We start from the raw sequence: 16633 nt of genomic DNA, 5'->3' as shown, positions 1-16633 counted from the left end.
GCATGTCCCTTTTTCGCTGGTTGATAGAATTTAAGAAAAGTATTTGATAAATTACCTCGAAATTTTTATTATATGGTGAGGTAATATCCCTCTATTGTTTGACAAGACAGAAAAGTAATACATTGTTTATTCTTTAATTTATTACAGAACAATTGGATTATTTTTAGAGTAAAATCAATTATTTATTTAATTATCTAATAATAACCACATGCACATAAAATAAAATATCGTCTTCACTGTTTTACATAAGCTGAAAGAAAGATATACAAACCAGCGGAAAAGGGACATACTGCTTGAAGAAAAATATACCTAGGTGAAATGTTTAATAGAAACTTCTCTATCAAAATATTATAATAAATAATAGAACTTGAATATATTAGGTCTACTGGAAAGTTCCGTCTGATTTCTACATTGTATCTTTATTTAAAATCGGATATAATTTTCTACCTACAGAAAACCTCCAGGATGCCTGAAAATAATTTACCACATAGTTCTATTAATACAAACTCGCAAAGAAATTAATTTTTTTACCAAGAGAAAACGAAATTCTCTCCTTCATAATCCTTCACAATCAATTCATGAGTCACTGGTACACGTACCTAATTATACCATTTTGCCTTCCAAGCATAGATCCAGTCCTACCTATCCAAAAGTTTGCCTCCGTGCTTTAAGCATCCGAACCATCCTCCACATGTTCGATCCTCCCACTCGCTGCAGCTAACTTTATTTGGTCTATCAATGCAAGCATGGTACATTATTCTTGTTCGTTTTGCAGGTTGTCAGAGCCGAGCGGGTACATTCACGACGGTATCGGTAATTACACAGCGGACGTGAAGTGTTCTTGGCTGATCGAGAGCAGCCCGAATTCCACGATACGGATGCACGTGGAGCAGTTTGCAACAGAATGTGGCTGGGATCATCTGTACATCTACGACGGTGACAGCGTCGAGGCGCCGCTGCTCGCCGTCTTCTCTGGGCTGATGCACAAGGATGGCTATCACATACGCCGCGTGCCGGAAGTAATAGCGCGCTCCGGAAGTGCGTTGCTCCACTTCTACTCGGATGTCGCGTACAACATGAGCGGCTTCAATATCAGCTATAAAATCAACGCTTGTCCCAGCAGGTAAACGATTAGCCTTTCCCCTCCTGCTGAGTTGTCTTTGGTTATTGGTGTCTGGACTGCGGACCTTGACGCATTTATGGGAAATTTTAATGGGCAAAAGATGGAGAATTTATCCTGCCCAACTATGGAGGAAGGCAGTAACTGCAGAAAAATGTGAAATTGAGTGTTGCATTTTTGGATATTTTTCAACGTATTACGGTCTTGATTAGTGCAAAATAGTAGAAAAATATTTGTAGTAGATACTGCTTTTTCCATAGTTGGACAGTGTATAGGGTGTAAACAATACACGTGGTGATATTTAAAATTTTAAAGGATGGTAGGAGAGCTCAAATGGAACTCAAAATGTCCTATTACATTATGCCCGATTTGCCTCTATTTTGCAATAATAATACCTTGAAGTTAATATACCTGTGTTCTAAACTAATAATCAGAGAATTCTGTAATTTTGCAGATACATTGAGGTATCTTGGAGCAAACGAAGCAAACAAGTCTTTCATGTTGTATCTCTTGCAGTTTAACTTTTATAAAGCTCTCAAAATCTGAGATCCATTTCCTATGAAAATCTCAGATTTTTAAAGGTTTAGAAAAGTTAAACCATAAGAGATACCGCAAGATATATTAAGACTTTTTTTGCTCCATTTCTGTTCTTCAATGTATCTACAAAATTACAGAAATCTCTGATTGTTAATTTAGTATGTAGGTATGTTAATTTTAAAGTACTATTATTGCAAAATAAAGGCAGATCGGATATTATATCATATGACAGTTTGTATTTCATTTGAGCTCTTCTATCACCCTTTAAAATATTATATATATTGTTTACACCTTGTATAATATGGGAAAATGTAGAAATTAATATGAGATAAATACACTTTATAATATTTAAAGGTGGAGTAAGTCTTGAATTATGTTCCATCTCCCTAATTTTGTGCGTGAAAATAGGAATTTGCATAGACATCCGTAGTCTACTGATATCGATTTTTAGTAAAGCTGTTCTTCTATCAATTTTTTTCCTTCTGGAATTAATGATATAGTTCACGTTTAAAGGCTGATTAATGCCTTAGCTTGAGCATAGTTCAAGTGTGAATTGATTACTTTCTTATATCGTTTTATACCGATCTTTGTGGTAAGATGCAAATAATGTAGAGTAAGAGATGTAGTTAACATTTTGGATTGTATGCATATGGCGTCTGTGAGTGATCGACTGGTTTCTCTACTGTTGTGTACACATGCAGATACGCCTTTGGATATGAACGTTTGTTTTCTTGGGACATACCACACGTACTTTTTATAGCTGAAAGGTTACAACATTATATTCTTTTCTGTGTATGAGGATGTAAATATTGCATAAGACAGATTTTTACGTGAACATACGAGCCATACAATGACTAATGCCTCGAGAGACTAGTATCTGGCAACAATGGTTGACCTTAATATTAATATTCAATGAACGTTATGGATTAGTTTCGTTTGTACATTCATCGGAAATCATTTACGTTGGCGATAAACTTGATAAGCTCCATTAAACATTTTACAAAAGATTAGTAGGCGTGTTTTCATAAGTTTTTTTGCATTTTTTCACAGTTCTCTTAACATGTTTTTGAAGAAACTGTGATACGATCAAGCGATCGAATACTAAAGTATGAGATATGCAAAGCTGTTGAGTTGGTTGTCAACGAAACGTTTGTACATTATGTACGAGGAAGACGCAAAAAAAGAATTAGAGGATTGCGTTGTCCAAGGAAATACATCTGTAAGAATGTTAATTACTTACATAACGGAGTAAAAAATTGTTTAATGACACTGTTCAAGAGCTTAATAATTAACAGATTTCTTTCTATCGATGGTCATGTTAATGTGTTTTAATAGTATAGTGTACGTGTCAGATCAGATAAAAAATAAGTATGTTCTTTTTTTTTATAGATAATAAAACTATTTAAATGATGCAATAGATTTGCGTAAAATAACCCGAAACGTTGATACACTTTGCAAACGTTTACTATTTTGTTGCTCCACCGAGCATTCATCGCACAGGAAGTTCAGACCTGTTGTCACGTAACTGATACCATTGTTTCTGATCAGGAAAAGCACACTTCAAGATGATCGGTCGCGTCCGATCCTTCCGTTCCTCTCAATCACTACCGTTTCCCCCACAAAGATATTTGCTTTATGATTAAATAAACATTTAGTTTGCAACTTGCGCAAATATGATAAGTATATATTGACTTTGCGATTAAGCAGTGGCACATAGTAGCACGTGCAGATGTCCCATCCTCAAAGATTTATTCAGTGTATCTTTCTTTGTTTGTGTGAGGTAAAAAAGAACGAAAGTATAGGATGTAAAACTGGTCCAAATATAAAATTTCAAGGTCGATCCTTGAAAATTGGGGGACATAAAAAATTGTTGAATTTTTGATCATCAAACTGAACAAAATTATATCTGAAGCTATTCATTCTTTTTATATTTTTTAATGATGTTGGGCGAGGGAGGAAATATTTTGCTTGCGACACATGCCTTTGTTTCAATTTCTTATACTTCTATTTAGCAGAATATAAAGATACACGGGTAACTATGTCCTTACATTACATGTCACTGAAACTGGTTCTGGATATTTTTGCTGAATAAATTTCCACTAATTCTCCGTACAGACTTGCCCGTGAAATTCATGACCATCATTTCCCTTATACGTTTTTCATGTCGTGTATAATCCACAGATACTCGCATATCGACTGTTCCGGCCATGGCGTTTGCATCGACGATGGCATTTGTACGTGCGACGCAACGTGGACAGGCGAGGCGTGCGAGGTACAAATCTGCCCAAATAATTGTTCGTTCAGTTATGGACAAGGCGAGTGCAACCGTGAGAGCCATCACTGCGACTGCCTTCACGGTTATAAAGGTGAGGATCCTGCTCCAACTCCTCTGGAAAGTTCTGTTCAATTTAGTCGCATGGAAAACCGATGAGGAGAGTTATTTTTAGTGCAGTCGTTTACAACTTCAACTATTTACATTTGCCATCCCCACACACTTTTTCTAACATATTTGAACCAGAGAGAGCAGTCCCTTAGAACTGTCCTCAGTTTACTCGAAGTTTGGGGACGCTATAGGAGAGCTTTCCTGAACTAACTACTTTTGATAGCACGTATTTCGACTTGAACGTGGAGGATTTCGAAAAAGTTTAAATTCCCTACGAGTAAATGGAATAAAACCAAAGGACACATTAAATTGATCAGAATTACAGTTTTAACATAGTATCTATATAAAAGTCTAGGCAGCTATTGGAAACGACCCATTGTGTCCTATAAAAATGTAGATTGTTTTGAAACTCCATTCCAGGATTTAGATATTGAACAAACAAAATCATCATTCCTTTTTCTTCCTTTTCCTTTCGAGTTTAGACTTGCTGATTTCTCATACGATTGTCGGGTTTCTTTGCTCCCATATTTAATCATGAATTGTTTATATATGCAGGTGCAGACTGTAGCCAAAGAAGCGAACGAGGATTTTGGGAGACGGTGACGTACACAGAATCGTCGCCTGAAGGTTCAGCCAGCCACTGCTCCATCGTTTGGAGGGATTCCTTGTACGTAGTCGGCGGCGAGAGCTTCCACCGTGCTAAGATGATATACGTTTACGACTACAACGGGAACGTTTGGGAAACTCCTCACGTCGAGGGGAAGGCTCCTTTGCCCCGTTACGCTCACTCGTGCGTGCTCTTCGGCGACAAAATATTCATGTACGGCGGGGTTGTACAGAACTCCACGGTGACGAACGAGATCTGGGCGTTCGACGTGTCGGCTAAAGTTTGGGAGAACGTCACTGTGCACGATAACTGCCACAACAACAAAACTATGTGCGGACCCCTGAAGGTGCTTATGCTGTTACCAGTTTCGTAATTTGTCGATAACTGCGTTATCCTTGTGCTTCTATTCTGCTAGTGCTCAAGGCTCCCTAATACAAGTCTTGCCTTTTTGGAATAACAGTCACGACATTTTGGTAGCTTTTATATTGACATGTGTCTTATGGTTTTTATTCATTTAATACACTTGGACTCATTACTCAGTCATTGTTCTTCAATTATTGATCTCTTGTTTGCTCAGCTGACAAATTAAAAAAGTGGGGAAAGAGTGTTTCATTTAATACCTAAGAGATAATCAATATCCTTGAGAGTGCTTTCAAAGAATACAGCTTGCACTTTAAAGTTTTATGCAACAGTACTTCTAGCTATGAAAGTTTTAACCCTTCGTGAACACACTTGATTTTCGCACTTTTCGTGGATACACTTGATTGAGTCTGTTTTGCTCGTGATTATATTTTTACTGTTCTAAGCTTTTAAAAAATCAAAAAAAATCCTGAGATACTTATTGAAGTCTCTATTTTAATCTATTATGACTATTTAAATGGAAATACTCCTAGAATTAATTAGCAAAAATAAAAGCTTCGAAGAAGTTTATAGAAAACGGGGAATTTACTGTGAAAATAATAGAACCACTGTTCCCATGAAGGGTTAACTACCTTATATACATTTCATAATGTACGTCTAATAAATTTCCTAACGTGTGATGTTACACAGGTAGCTGGACATACTGCGACTCTAGTGCAGACACACGGAAAGAAGGAGAAGATGGTAGTAATATTTGGCTACTCACCTCAGTATGGCTACCTAAACGTCGTCCAAGAATACTACATGGGTACTCGTGAATGGCAAATAGTCCAGACCATCGGTTTTCCTGTAAAAGGTGGCTACGGTCACACATCCGCTTACGATCCTCTGACGAATCTGATCTACGTGTACGGTGGCTATGTGTCCGAGTCTCAAAGCACTCAGGTGTTGACCAGCAGATTATACTCTTATCATCCGAATTCCCGCGAGTGGACGTTGCTCACGTCAGCTTCGTCAGCTCGATTCTTTCACACAGCCGTGTTCATTTCCGGCGGGCTGATGATAGTCTTCGGTGGGAACATGCACAACGACACACAGCACTCAGACGGCACCAGGTGCTATTCCGCGGACACCATAGCGTATGACGTGACCTGTGATTCGTGGCATCAGTTTCCTATGCCTAAGGAAATGACTGACTTACCTAGGTACGGTCACACTGCGACCGTGTTCGACAAATCAATGTACATTTATGGCGGATTCGACGGCCAGATGTTGTCCGACATGTTAAGGTAAATCTTTTTCTTGTGTTATGCACGAAAGAAGTTACACATCTAACTATGCTTGAGAAATCTGCGATTGCAAGGTAAAGAAAGAATTCGAGTTGTCGTCTTAATTGAGACCTGGAATATAGAATTGATATTTCTATGAAGAAGAGAGAACATTAAAAGAACTTTTTTACTTAGAAATAGGGATTCAAGAAGATACAAGTTCATGAGACAGTATTGAAATTGAAAACTTTGAACACTAGTATCTCGAAAACAGAAACACATGACTTATGTCGTTTTACCTTACAACCACAGAAATATATTTGAAAATTTCTCTTGTGTCATTTGTTAACCATTCTACTTCATGTTTGCTATGCAGGTACACGCCCGGGAATTGTGAACATTTGATGAATCAGAATCAGTGTCTGAATGCAAGGACAGGTGTGAAATGCGTGTGGGACAAACGCGAGAATAGGTGTATACAAATTACTAAGATATCGCGGAACGTGCTGCTTCACGACGATATGCACGATGGAATTTACATGAGATGCCTGGACGACACGCCACCCCGCGGTATGACATCTCACAAGGAGCTGTGCAAACTGTTGACAGATTGTGCGGCATGTGTAAAAACGTCGTATAACTGCGTATGGTGTGGGAAAAGTTGCTCGCACGAGATATGTCGGGATAACGCGAACTCACCACCAACAAAGGCTATTACAGATCTGGAACAGTGCGACGCGCATACCGGAGTCGAGTGCTTGCAATTGCACACGTGTCACGCATGCTCAAGCAATCCACGTTGCATTTGGTCTTGGTCGAACGGACCTGATCGTTGCAAGCCTCATTCGAAGGTTCGCGATGTAAGTGTTTAAGCAAATTCCATCAATAATAAAATGCATAACAAGCTTCAAGCAATAAATGAACTAATAATACTTTTAGTACTTAACGGCCTAGTACAGTTATTAGGTTGATCATTAAATTCTGTGGATGTCGCCAGATAGTTGTCGCCAGGTTTTGTTACCATCTCTTACTCCTCCAGTAAAAGTTGAATTCCATATCTGTAGAATTCTGAGGGTTTAGATTCAAAGTAGGCGTCTATTTAGTTTTTCATTCTGTCGAATTTTTGAAATAATTGCTCTTTGAGACAGATTTCAATCAATCGAGACAAATGCTAATTAGTGGGTGTTACGCCTGAAAAATAGATTGAGTGAGGAAGAACTTTCCACCCTAACTTGAAAATTAGGACACACAAATTCTGTAGTAATTTAAAGTTGCACTTTCACTCAAAATGTGCGGAACTCACTTTCCTTCCCATTGCACTTATCCTAATTTGAATCGATTTTACATGGCAAGTTTGTGTATTCTAAGCTGCTTTGCAACTTCAACAGTACCAACAGTAACAAATCATCTGTTTCCATTTCTGCTGACCTTTCACTGCGATTTAAAAGTTATTAGGGTGCATTATCGAGCATGCTTCTTTTCAGGAATTGTCTTTGATTGAAACAATTGAATATTTCTTACTGAAAGATTGAGAATCTCAGAATATTTTCTTGTAACAGAATAGCCAATTTACGAGAATCAACATACAATCGTTGTAAATTATATGCACAGCGTATGTCTATGTCATCCATATACAATTCGCAGAACTTAATGAACGACTAATATCTAGCAAAACTGCTATATGCCTTCACTGTGTTAATTAAACAATAAATTTGTATGCAGCAGGTGACTATTTTAAACGGGACTATACAGGCACAGCGACTGTCCATAGACTCTTGTCGTAGTCCATGTGTGGAATACACTTCCTGTAAAAATTGCACGGAATCGGATTGTATCTGGTGTCAAAACGAGAGGAAGTGCGTTGACAAGAATGCATATCCGGCTAGTTTTCCGTATGGACAGTGCCGTGAGTGGACCACAATCGATGCAAAATGTCGTGCCACAGAGACTGGAAAGGAGTGGTGTACGTTTTATTCATCGTGTGCGGCGTGTCGCTCGGATCCGGGATGTGGATGGTGCGACGATGGTTCTGGAACAGGAAAAGGATTGTGCCTGCCAGGTGGAGCACGTGGTCCGAGTAGCAGAAGTTTGGATATGTGCCCGCTTGAGCGATGGTATTTCACTAAATGTCCCAGTAAGTGAATCATATTGGAGACACCTAGTTTCATGATATAGTTTGACAAAACGTTTATAAAATGTTATTGCAACGATTGATCGACGATGAGTTCTAAATTATAATTTTAGCTTGCCAATGCAACGGCCACAGTAAGTGTCTTCCAAACAGCAGCGTCTGTATACAGCCCTGCGGGAATTTGACTCAGGGACCTCACTGCGACAAATGTATCTCTGGTTATTATGGGAGTCCTTTGAACGGAGCGACTTGCCAACGTAAATTCATTACTTTTTTATTAAGTTATTGTATAGGGTGTCTATAAAAGTTGGTGTCAAACTTTGGAAACACGTAATACGCATTAAAATAAGTAAAAGAGTTTGAATAAATAGCATACGAAGCTGCTGCGTGTCTATCTAGCTGCGTATCTAACTTATCGAGGAAGTCGTTAGGTCAAACAAAATAAACACAATACGCATTGCTACTACGTAGTTGCACCGACGTCATTCCGCAATAATAAATAGAAGGATATTGTTACTTTAATAGTATAGCATTTGTGAACATGTAAAGTTTCAAATTCTGTAGTTTGCCTTTACCTTGCCTAATAATGGTTCGTCTCATAATTCCGAAACTAATGATATTCGGGCGACCCATGTTTATTGAGGTTCCTTTATTTTTATTGGTTTCATATCTCTGAAATAATGATATTCTGACCCATCTTTATTAAGTCGTTTTTATTTGTTTTGCTAAGTGCTACATGCCCTCAAAGTTTGGGACTAACTTATAGGAATAGTCTGTATAAAGTAAATCGATGATTAAAATTTTACTCATTTATTCTTTCACGTTACAGCTTGCTTTTGTAATAATCAAGGCACACAGTGCACAAGCGAGACAGGAAAATGCTTCTGTACAACGAAAGGCATCATTGGAGACCATTGCGAACGATGCGACGTATCTAGTCTGTATCATGGAGATCCTACAAACAAGGGATCGTGCTTTTGTAAGCTTTTGCTCGTATAACTTTATTTTTAAATTTGTATCGCTTCAAATATGTCATTTTTCTGCCATTATTTTATAGATGATTTGGCAATCGATTATCAGTTCACATTCAACTTAAGCAAAAAAGAAGACCGGCAGTACAGGGCGATCAACTTCAAGAATTCTCCACCGAAACCTGATATCGATGCAGAGTTTTCCATTACTTGTTCTGTACTTGCGAAGATGAATATCACGATTAAGAAAGCAAATATTCCGGAGATACCGCTACTGCGTGGCGCAAATTGCACAACAAGTATGTTCAAGCATCGTTTCGGTAAAACGGAATATGGTTTCGGCGGTGAGGACAACAACACGTTGACCACGTTCTACGTGTACGTCTACGACTTCCAGCCACCAGTATGGATCCAAATCTCGTTCTCCCAGTATTCTAAACTGAACCTGCAACAGTTCTTTATAACATTTTGCACGTGAGTATTTTAAACTTGATGTTAAACAAACAATTGGACATGTAGATATACGCGAAATTCATTTTTGTTTGTATGACACGTTTAGAAAACATTACTGGAAAGGAAACTAACGAATCAGATCGTCATCTTTATTTTTTTGTGTGTCTGTCTTTTTTTTTTTCAAAATTTTCCACGCTTTTGTGTTGTCCTAAGCCTCAGGCAGTACTTACTTGTAAACTAGAGATTACATGCCACCACCCAGGTGCTTCCTCGCTCTTCTATTGGTGGCTGCTATCCTCTGGAAGGTTAAGCAAAAGTATGACATGTACAGAAGAAGACAAAGACTCTTTGTAGAAATGGAGCAAATGGCTAATAGGGCATTCAGTCAAGTATTGGTGGAAATTGAGAGGCGAGACGTTGATAATTCAGACTCCGAACGAAGTGAATCCGAATTAACCGTTTGCCGTAAGAAGAAAAAGGTGAGCCTGTTCTTCTTTAAAAAAAAAGTTATATATTATTTTTATTAAGTTTTTACTACGATAAAATATTTTATTACAATAGAATTCATTGCAATAGAAAGAAAATTCGGTTTCTTCAATTTGCACTTGAGTGTTTATTATATTTTAATTAAATTAGGGATCTTTATATTTTTATGAGTAATTTCAAAATGCAAAAGTATGCAAAATGTATATAATATGCAAAAATGTACAAAATATCGAAAGTTAAACACACTTCGTAATATTTTAAGGGTGAAACAAGTCTTTAATCGGACTCTATTTCCCTAATTGTATTTATGAAAGCAGAAATTTACACAAACATTCGCAGTCTAATTATAATACTTTAATAGCCGAATTAATGTAATATTTATTTTATCTTACACTATTTTTTACTATAATCGACATTAAAATACAAATTCAAGGGACCGAATTTTCTTGAATTTCTTCAATAAATTCCATTCAAATTCGTTTCAAATTTTGGTTGTATTAAGACGCTATCGCCACCCAGTTCAATATGTTTCAATATCTCTGTCGATAATTCTCCCTCAATACAATTCTCATTCATTTGAACTCTAAGAAGAAGAACGAACCCTGTTCGTCGTGTTTGGTAGTGCCTTTCTGTGACATTTTCGTGAATATTTCCAGGATGCCCCTAGTCCGATCGCGCTGGAGCCCTGCTGCGGTAACAGAGCAGCGGTCCTGTCGTTGCTAGTCAGGCTGCCTACTGGCGGTGAACCGTACACGCCGGCTGGTCAAAGTGCGGGCTTAGCAGTAGCGTCTGCGTTAGTTACACTGGGTAGCCCGCGAAGGCCTTCTCAGGAATTGACCACAAAAGAACCGAAGAAAACTCGAAAGTCTGCCAGTCAGCATCCAGACTCCACTTGCATTTAGCGGTAAAAAGAGAAAGCAAAAGAGAAGGAGAGAAAAGAAAAGCACGAAAGAGAGAGCGAAAGACAGAAAGAAAGAGAGGGAGAGAGAGAGATATAAAGAGAGAAAGAGAGAGAGAGAGAGAGAGAGAGAGAGAAACGCGAACATAGGGACACGTTTAATCATAAAATTTCGCCGTGGGTGACTATAAGCCTTAGAACATGTTTCTGTGATCTTGCCTCCTACGCGAACGTGCAGGACTTGTCGAGAGAGATTGAACTTCGAACTCTGATCGAGTGAAGTGTGACTTGTTTTTCCGCGGTGTATCTTCGTTTCGTTTCCCTCGCCGGTTAAAGAAAAAACGAAATTTTTATCGTATCCACGTGGTGAAACGAGCGTCATGCATCGTTCTCGAGGGTCACTGAGTATCGTAGCGTCGCGGAGGAAACGGGGACTGGCTTTCTCGTTCGACATCGACCATCCATCGCGGTAAGTAGCAACTTCCTTTTTGCGTGTCCCACACGAGTTAACATGACCGATCCTGAATTTTTACTCATCCGATTTTCATTCGTATCTGTGCGAGACTGTGTACAGTGTTTTGTATATAGATGCGTTAGGCTTTTCCCCCCCCTCTGTTTTTATTGCGCCGCGAAATTGTGCGACCGAACTGTCTTCGAAATTGTACGATGAGGACAAGTGTTTTTCTTTTTTTTTTCCGTTGTGTACTGAATATACTGGGTGTTTATTGGGTGAAGTAAGTTTTGATGAGGTTGAATTTGCAGATGAATTGCTTTTGTGAAGTATTCGTGCTCACAAGTTTATATACTTGTCCTTGGAATTTTGAAACACTGTGTATCGAAGAGTTAACCGTGTGCGTGGTCCTTGACGAATTCCCGCGGAAGTTCGCCAGGCGAACAGAAAAGAAGAACGAACGAACAGTTGGAAAATTCGATTTGCCAGTTGTTGTTCGGGGACACGTTTTTTCTTGTTTTGTTTTCGTGAAGCTGTAAATAACGCGCTGAATCTCTGAAACGAAAGCAAGCAACGATTTACGCGGGAATCAAAATGACGCAGATTGAGAAGCAAATTGTACAGATAAATCGATTTGAAAAAGAAAGAGGAACGCAAAGGAGAAATTGACGAGGAGTATATATCGTTCGTGTATTTGTCTCTAATAAAGTGTAAAGAGTTCATTCTAAAAATTAACGGAGATGAATAGAGACAAAATCATTTTTAGCGGAGACACATGGTCTCTGTAAAGTCTCCATATCAGAACACTGTGTGCCAAATCATTTTTCATATTGGTATTATTAGAAAGAAGAAAAAGTACTCTGGCTTTGGAAAAGGAAATTGTTTCGAATCACTGATAAAGTATGCATTTCTTCGCAGCCTCGTCTCTATCCATCTCTGATGGGAAGAAAAAAAGAAATAGAGTTCGCTACACGATCGAAAAATCGTTGACTTTTTGTTATGTTCTTGTATCGTGAATTTTTTGTTTCGCTAAATATTCATATCTTTTTCGATCGTGTAGTACTCGTCGTAGTTTTAATATATTAACGGAATATAAAGAAAGAATGAAGGATGTGGACGTTGCAATAAGCTAATAATCGCGGTAATTGTTCAGTCGACGATACGTTTACGTTTCGCTACTAGATAGCGGTGCTGGTTGTTTCATGTGTACCGAACTTGACAAAACCCCCAAGTTGCAATATTCAATTAGTGGAAAAGAAATGATCGTGTTGTGTTTCTATTATGTGGCTGTGTATATGTTTATTCTTCATTTACCTCCTTGGTATACTGAGATTCGTAGTCGTATGTACATAATAAACATTAGCTGCTTTCATCGTGAAATTCAATATGATCTCATGTTTTATCTCCTTTTCTGAATTCGAAAGCAGCTCAGATGATTTTTGTGTCCCTTGAAAATAATTGAAATTATATCATTTGTCTTCTTTTTCCTGCAGAAAGTCTTAAGAAAACCTCCAGCACTTGCGACAAAAACAGAGTTTGAGTACAAGCGCTGTTTCATGTTTCAAATGATAACTCAGTTTTTAGCGTGAAAGATTATATATTGTATTGCTTAAAATAATTTCAGGATTGGATAAATTGCATCCAAGAAATTAATACAGTATTGGCTAACTCATTTTAAGAGATAAACTTGAAATTATTTTGAGCAATGCTGAAGACTCGCACGTACCAAGTGTGTGTTACTCTACTTTGTTAAACTTCAGTTTGCAAAACATGAGCGATATAGATGTTTTTAATTATTGTACAGCACGGATTAAGTGCAATGCATTTCGTTTTATCATGTAATACTCAATGAGTTTCTTTCATTCTCTCTACTGTAACCAGAGCCTCTTTTGTGAGGATGCAACCAAGTACAGCTGTAATTTAAATGAGACAAAGTTACCTTCCAATCTGAGTCATTGTCAGATCTTTTCAAAAGAAGCTTAGAATTATTATTTATTTTTTAATGTCTCTTTGCTGTGCTCTGGTTGTATTCACGTAGAGCATGGTGTATATTTTATTACCGTGAAGATAATTTAATTTTTTATACAACTGTTTTTTGTTTTTATTCAAGCAACAGGAGCATTTTTTGCTCGCTTAACATACAGTCTTGTTCTTTATGAGAGAATTTAGTTGTATGTATACAAGTAAATGTTATATTATTTAAAAATAGGAATATTGGATATTGCTCAACTTTGAGTAGACATTTTTTGCTTTTAATGACAAATTTAACTAGAAACATTAGGTTTTATATAATTAAGACAATGTTTAGCAAAGTAATACCAGTGGTCTTCAATGCTTCTTCTGTTTCTTTCATTTGCTGCATTTGTCAAGCATATCTTGATACTGCCAAGTTCTATCTAATTTTTACAGTCTGTTTTGGAATCCAAACAAAGTCACTGATCATTTAACCCCTCACTGTCAGAATTTATCCCTATGGCTAAAAAGAATTAGGTATAATGTCAAGGGGAGCACATTTTACCTTAAAATTTGTTTGAGAATGTCCTACAAAACTGTGTGCAAAGCAAGTGATGCAGCTTAAGATTCTGCTAGAGTTGAGTGCCAACACGAGTCTATTCAAAGCTATTGAGTTTTATTACATTGTGCTCCTTCTGTACCACTTTAATCCAGTTGTTGGCACTCATTGTTTGGCAGATCTTTAGTTTCCATTTCGCTTTGCGTTGTCAGGCGACTTTATTTAAGACATTATTCTTCTTGTCTGATGGTACATAATTCAATCCCCTTTGCTTTCTTTTGATTCATTCTGAGGCATGGTTTAAATGTGAAATATCTTCACAGTACACATAATATTTATGTGTTAACCAGTAAACTATTGTCAATACCGTGTCAGGTAGAGGGGTTAATCTCATTTTTTGGAATGGAACCTCACACCATTGTTGTTCATCCACAAATCCCGCCAGAATCTCATCAGTGATCGTAGCTCATGAAATCTCCAAGACAGAGACGAGTTTCTAGAAATCTTTGGCTTCCTCCGACTATTGGAAGATCACTCATACTGGTCACTGATCCAAGCGAGATTAGGCCATGCTCCTTGAATTCGTCCAATGAATTAAAAGAGCGAGCAAGAGATGTTCACGCGAGGTAATCACCAAATCAACTGACATTCGAGTCATAGTCTCTATAATATATATAGACCAGATTTTTAGATTGTTTAGCAGTAAGGATATACGATTAGAATTGGACGTATAGCGTAACACGGTGTTTCCCAAAACATTTTCGAGTTCTTTTGATTCGAAAATACTCAAAGAGGGTTCATACTCGTTCTGATGGAAGCACGTTGACGACCGAGTCGCGTTGATTCACAGCCAAAGCAAACGTACACCCAAAACCTATCGAAAGAAGAAAGTTGAACGATTTCTGTGTACTCCGATGTGCGTCGTCGAAGAATTCGCGAAATTGTACGACAAAGAGCCGCATGAATGGACGAGAGAGTCAAAGAGGCGACGCGACACTGACAAGCACGACTGTTCGCCAATGAAACGAAGGGAGAAGAGATACTCAAAGTTCACCGTTTCTTCTCCTCTTGTGTGGATGGTTAGAACTCGAGGAGAGGATACAGATTTTTATTCGTACTCGCGGGCCAGCCGAACACAGGCAAGGCGTATACGTTTAAGAATACTTAATGTAATCTTGTAAGTAGCTAGGTATACCGTACGAATATAGCTTGCAACAATTTTTCTAGGACACAATCGAAAATATTTATTTTTATTCAAGCGTAAGCGTAAGGAAACTCTTTGATAAAACGACGCGATCGAGAAAACAGAGAAATAAAAAAACATTACGAAACATAAAGCTACAGGGAGAAAGAAAGAGAGAAAGAAAGAGTGTATGTGGAATGAGTAACTTCTCGAATCTCGTATGTATAGCTCATTAATACTGTACATGGGGCAAAAATAAGGTACCAACTCACTATACGGGGGTTATTATCTATCTGTATGCGTACGTCACGTATATGACAGTTCGAATGGAGATGTATTCCTTTCTGTTGTAATTGTCATTAACGTGTCATCGTTTAGGAAAGCAGGAAAGACTCTAAATGTCTATAGACAAATATTTCTACATGTTTCTACAAGTAGAGCAGTCCTTTTTGTATCATTGATCAGTTTTTGCCTAGGATAAGCGATCGGGGGCTGTTTCCACAACATTATTCGTTTAATCTTATATTTAACGTTGAAATATTAACGCGCGTTACAAAAAGTAGCATCTTTTGATTATCCAAGAAAAAGAATACATTTTATTTCTTTCTATGAATACTAACATATTTCGACTTTGCCACTAGAAATAATCTATTTCACCGTTTCACCACGAAGATTACATTTGATAGCACATAGCATGCTTTTTCATATGAAATTGTATAAATGTGCTTTGCGGAGTAAAACAAAACGTGAAAATTGAATCACATTGAACACAAATTATGCTCTTTTTTGCAAGATAAATGAAACGTGCTACTTTTCGTAAAGGCTTGTTTAGATCATTCGTGTGGCTTGAATGCAAGTGATTTGAGGCAATCTGACCTATGTGAATGTATCTTTACTTGACTTGGAACATCCCTTCAAGTTTCTATTTTGTGTAAGCTCGTGTAGTTTAGTCAAGTTATTTGAATACAAGTGGCTTGAATTCAAGTAACTTGACTATGTAGTCTGAACGAGGCTTAATGCACGTCGATATAAACTTTGCTACTTTCCCTAGCTTAGCGACCAAGTACTTTGGTGATTACTAATGCAGAATTTATTGAATTTGGAAATATCACCTCATCTAGATATTTCGCGTATCTATTGCGTAAAGATACTGATTTCGTAAAGTTTAAGTTTGTTTAGAGGTGTAACAATTAAGGAAATATTTATGTTTCTTAACTTTTATCTCGGCATTTGTAGTCTTTCCAAAGCTCTCCGCTAAAATCTCTCGAGCTAA

General features: G+C 37.7%; 2 protein-coding genes across 4 annotated transcripts in view; one reads left to right on the top strand and one right to left on the bottom strand.

Moving 5' to 3' along the window:
* The window catches only part of Dsd (attractin-like protein dsd), a 31751-nt gene extending 19733 nt beyond the window's left edge, over nucleotides 1-12018 (top strand). The window contains exons 2-12 of one of the 3 annotated variants that reach the window (XM_076383970.1): nucleotides 776-1123; nucleotides 3839-4023; nucleotides 4596-4993; nucleotides 5698-6296; nucleotides 6652-7135; nucleotides 8001-8409; nucleotides 8520-8663; nucleotides 9236-9385; nucleotides 9464-9851; nucleotides 10072-10309; nucleotides 10973-12018. In XM_076383970.1, the coding sequence (XP_076240085.1) occupies nucleotides 776-1123; nucleotides 3839-4023; nucleotides 4596-4993; nucleotides 5698-6296; nucleotides 6652-7135; nucleotides 8001-8409; nucleotides 8520-8663; nucleotides 9236-9385; nucleotides 9464-9851; nucleotides 10072-10309; nucleotides 10973-11218 (3589 nt within the window). In that variant the 3' untranslated portion in view covers nucleotides 11219-12018. Of the gene's footprint in view, nucleotides 1-775; nucleotides 1124-3838; nucleotides 4024-4595; nucleotides 4994-5697; nucleotides 6297-6651; nucleotides 7136-7997; nucleotides 8410-8519; nucleotides 8664-9235; nucleotides 9386-9463; nucleotides 9852-10071; nucleotides 10310-10972 lie in introns of all 3 variants that reach the window. The other 2 variants (XM_076383971.1, XM_076383969.1) reach the window with 2 other exon arrangements.
* Nucleotides 12019-12057: 39 nt separating this feature from the next.
* LOC143182763 (uncharacterized) lies at nucleotides 12058-14246 on the bottom strand. Its single transcript, XM_076383972.1, has 4 exons — nucleotides 14211-14246; nucleotides 13985-14141; nucleotides 12980-13112; nucleotides 12058-12220 (listed from the first exon to the last, which is right to left on the bottom strand). The coding sequence occupies exons 2-4, from the start codon at nucleotides 14025-14027 to the stop codon at nucleotides 12058-12060; spliced, it is 339 nt and encodes a 112-aa protein (XP_076240087.1). The 5' UTR covers nucleotides 14028-14141; nucleotides 14211-14246.
* Nucleotides 14247-16633: the final 2387 nt, after the last annotated feature.

This window comes from Calliopsis andreniformis, chromosome 9, assembly GCF_051401765.1.
Source record: "Calliopsis andreniformis isolate RMS-2024a chromosome 9, iyCalAndr_principal, whole genome shotgun sequence".
In the NCBI taxonomy this organism is placed as follows: domain Eukaryota; kingdom Metazoa; phylum Arthropoda; class Insecta; order Hymenoptera; family Andrenidae; genus Calliopsis; species Calliopsis andreniformis.
The sequence above is the reverse complement of the archived record's forward strand: the minus strand, read 5'-3'. Positions and strand labels throughout refer to the sequence as shown.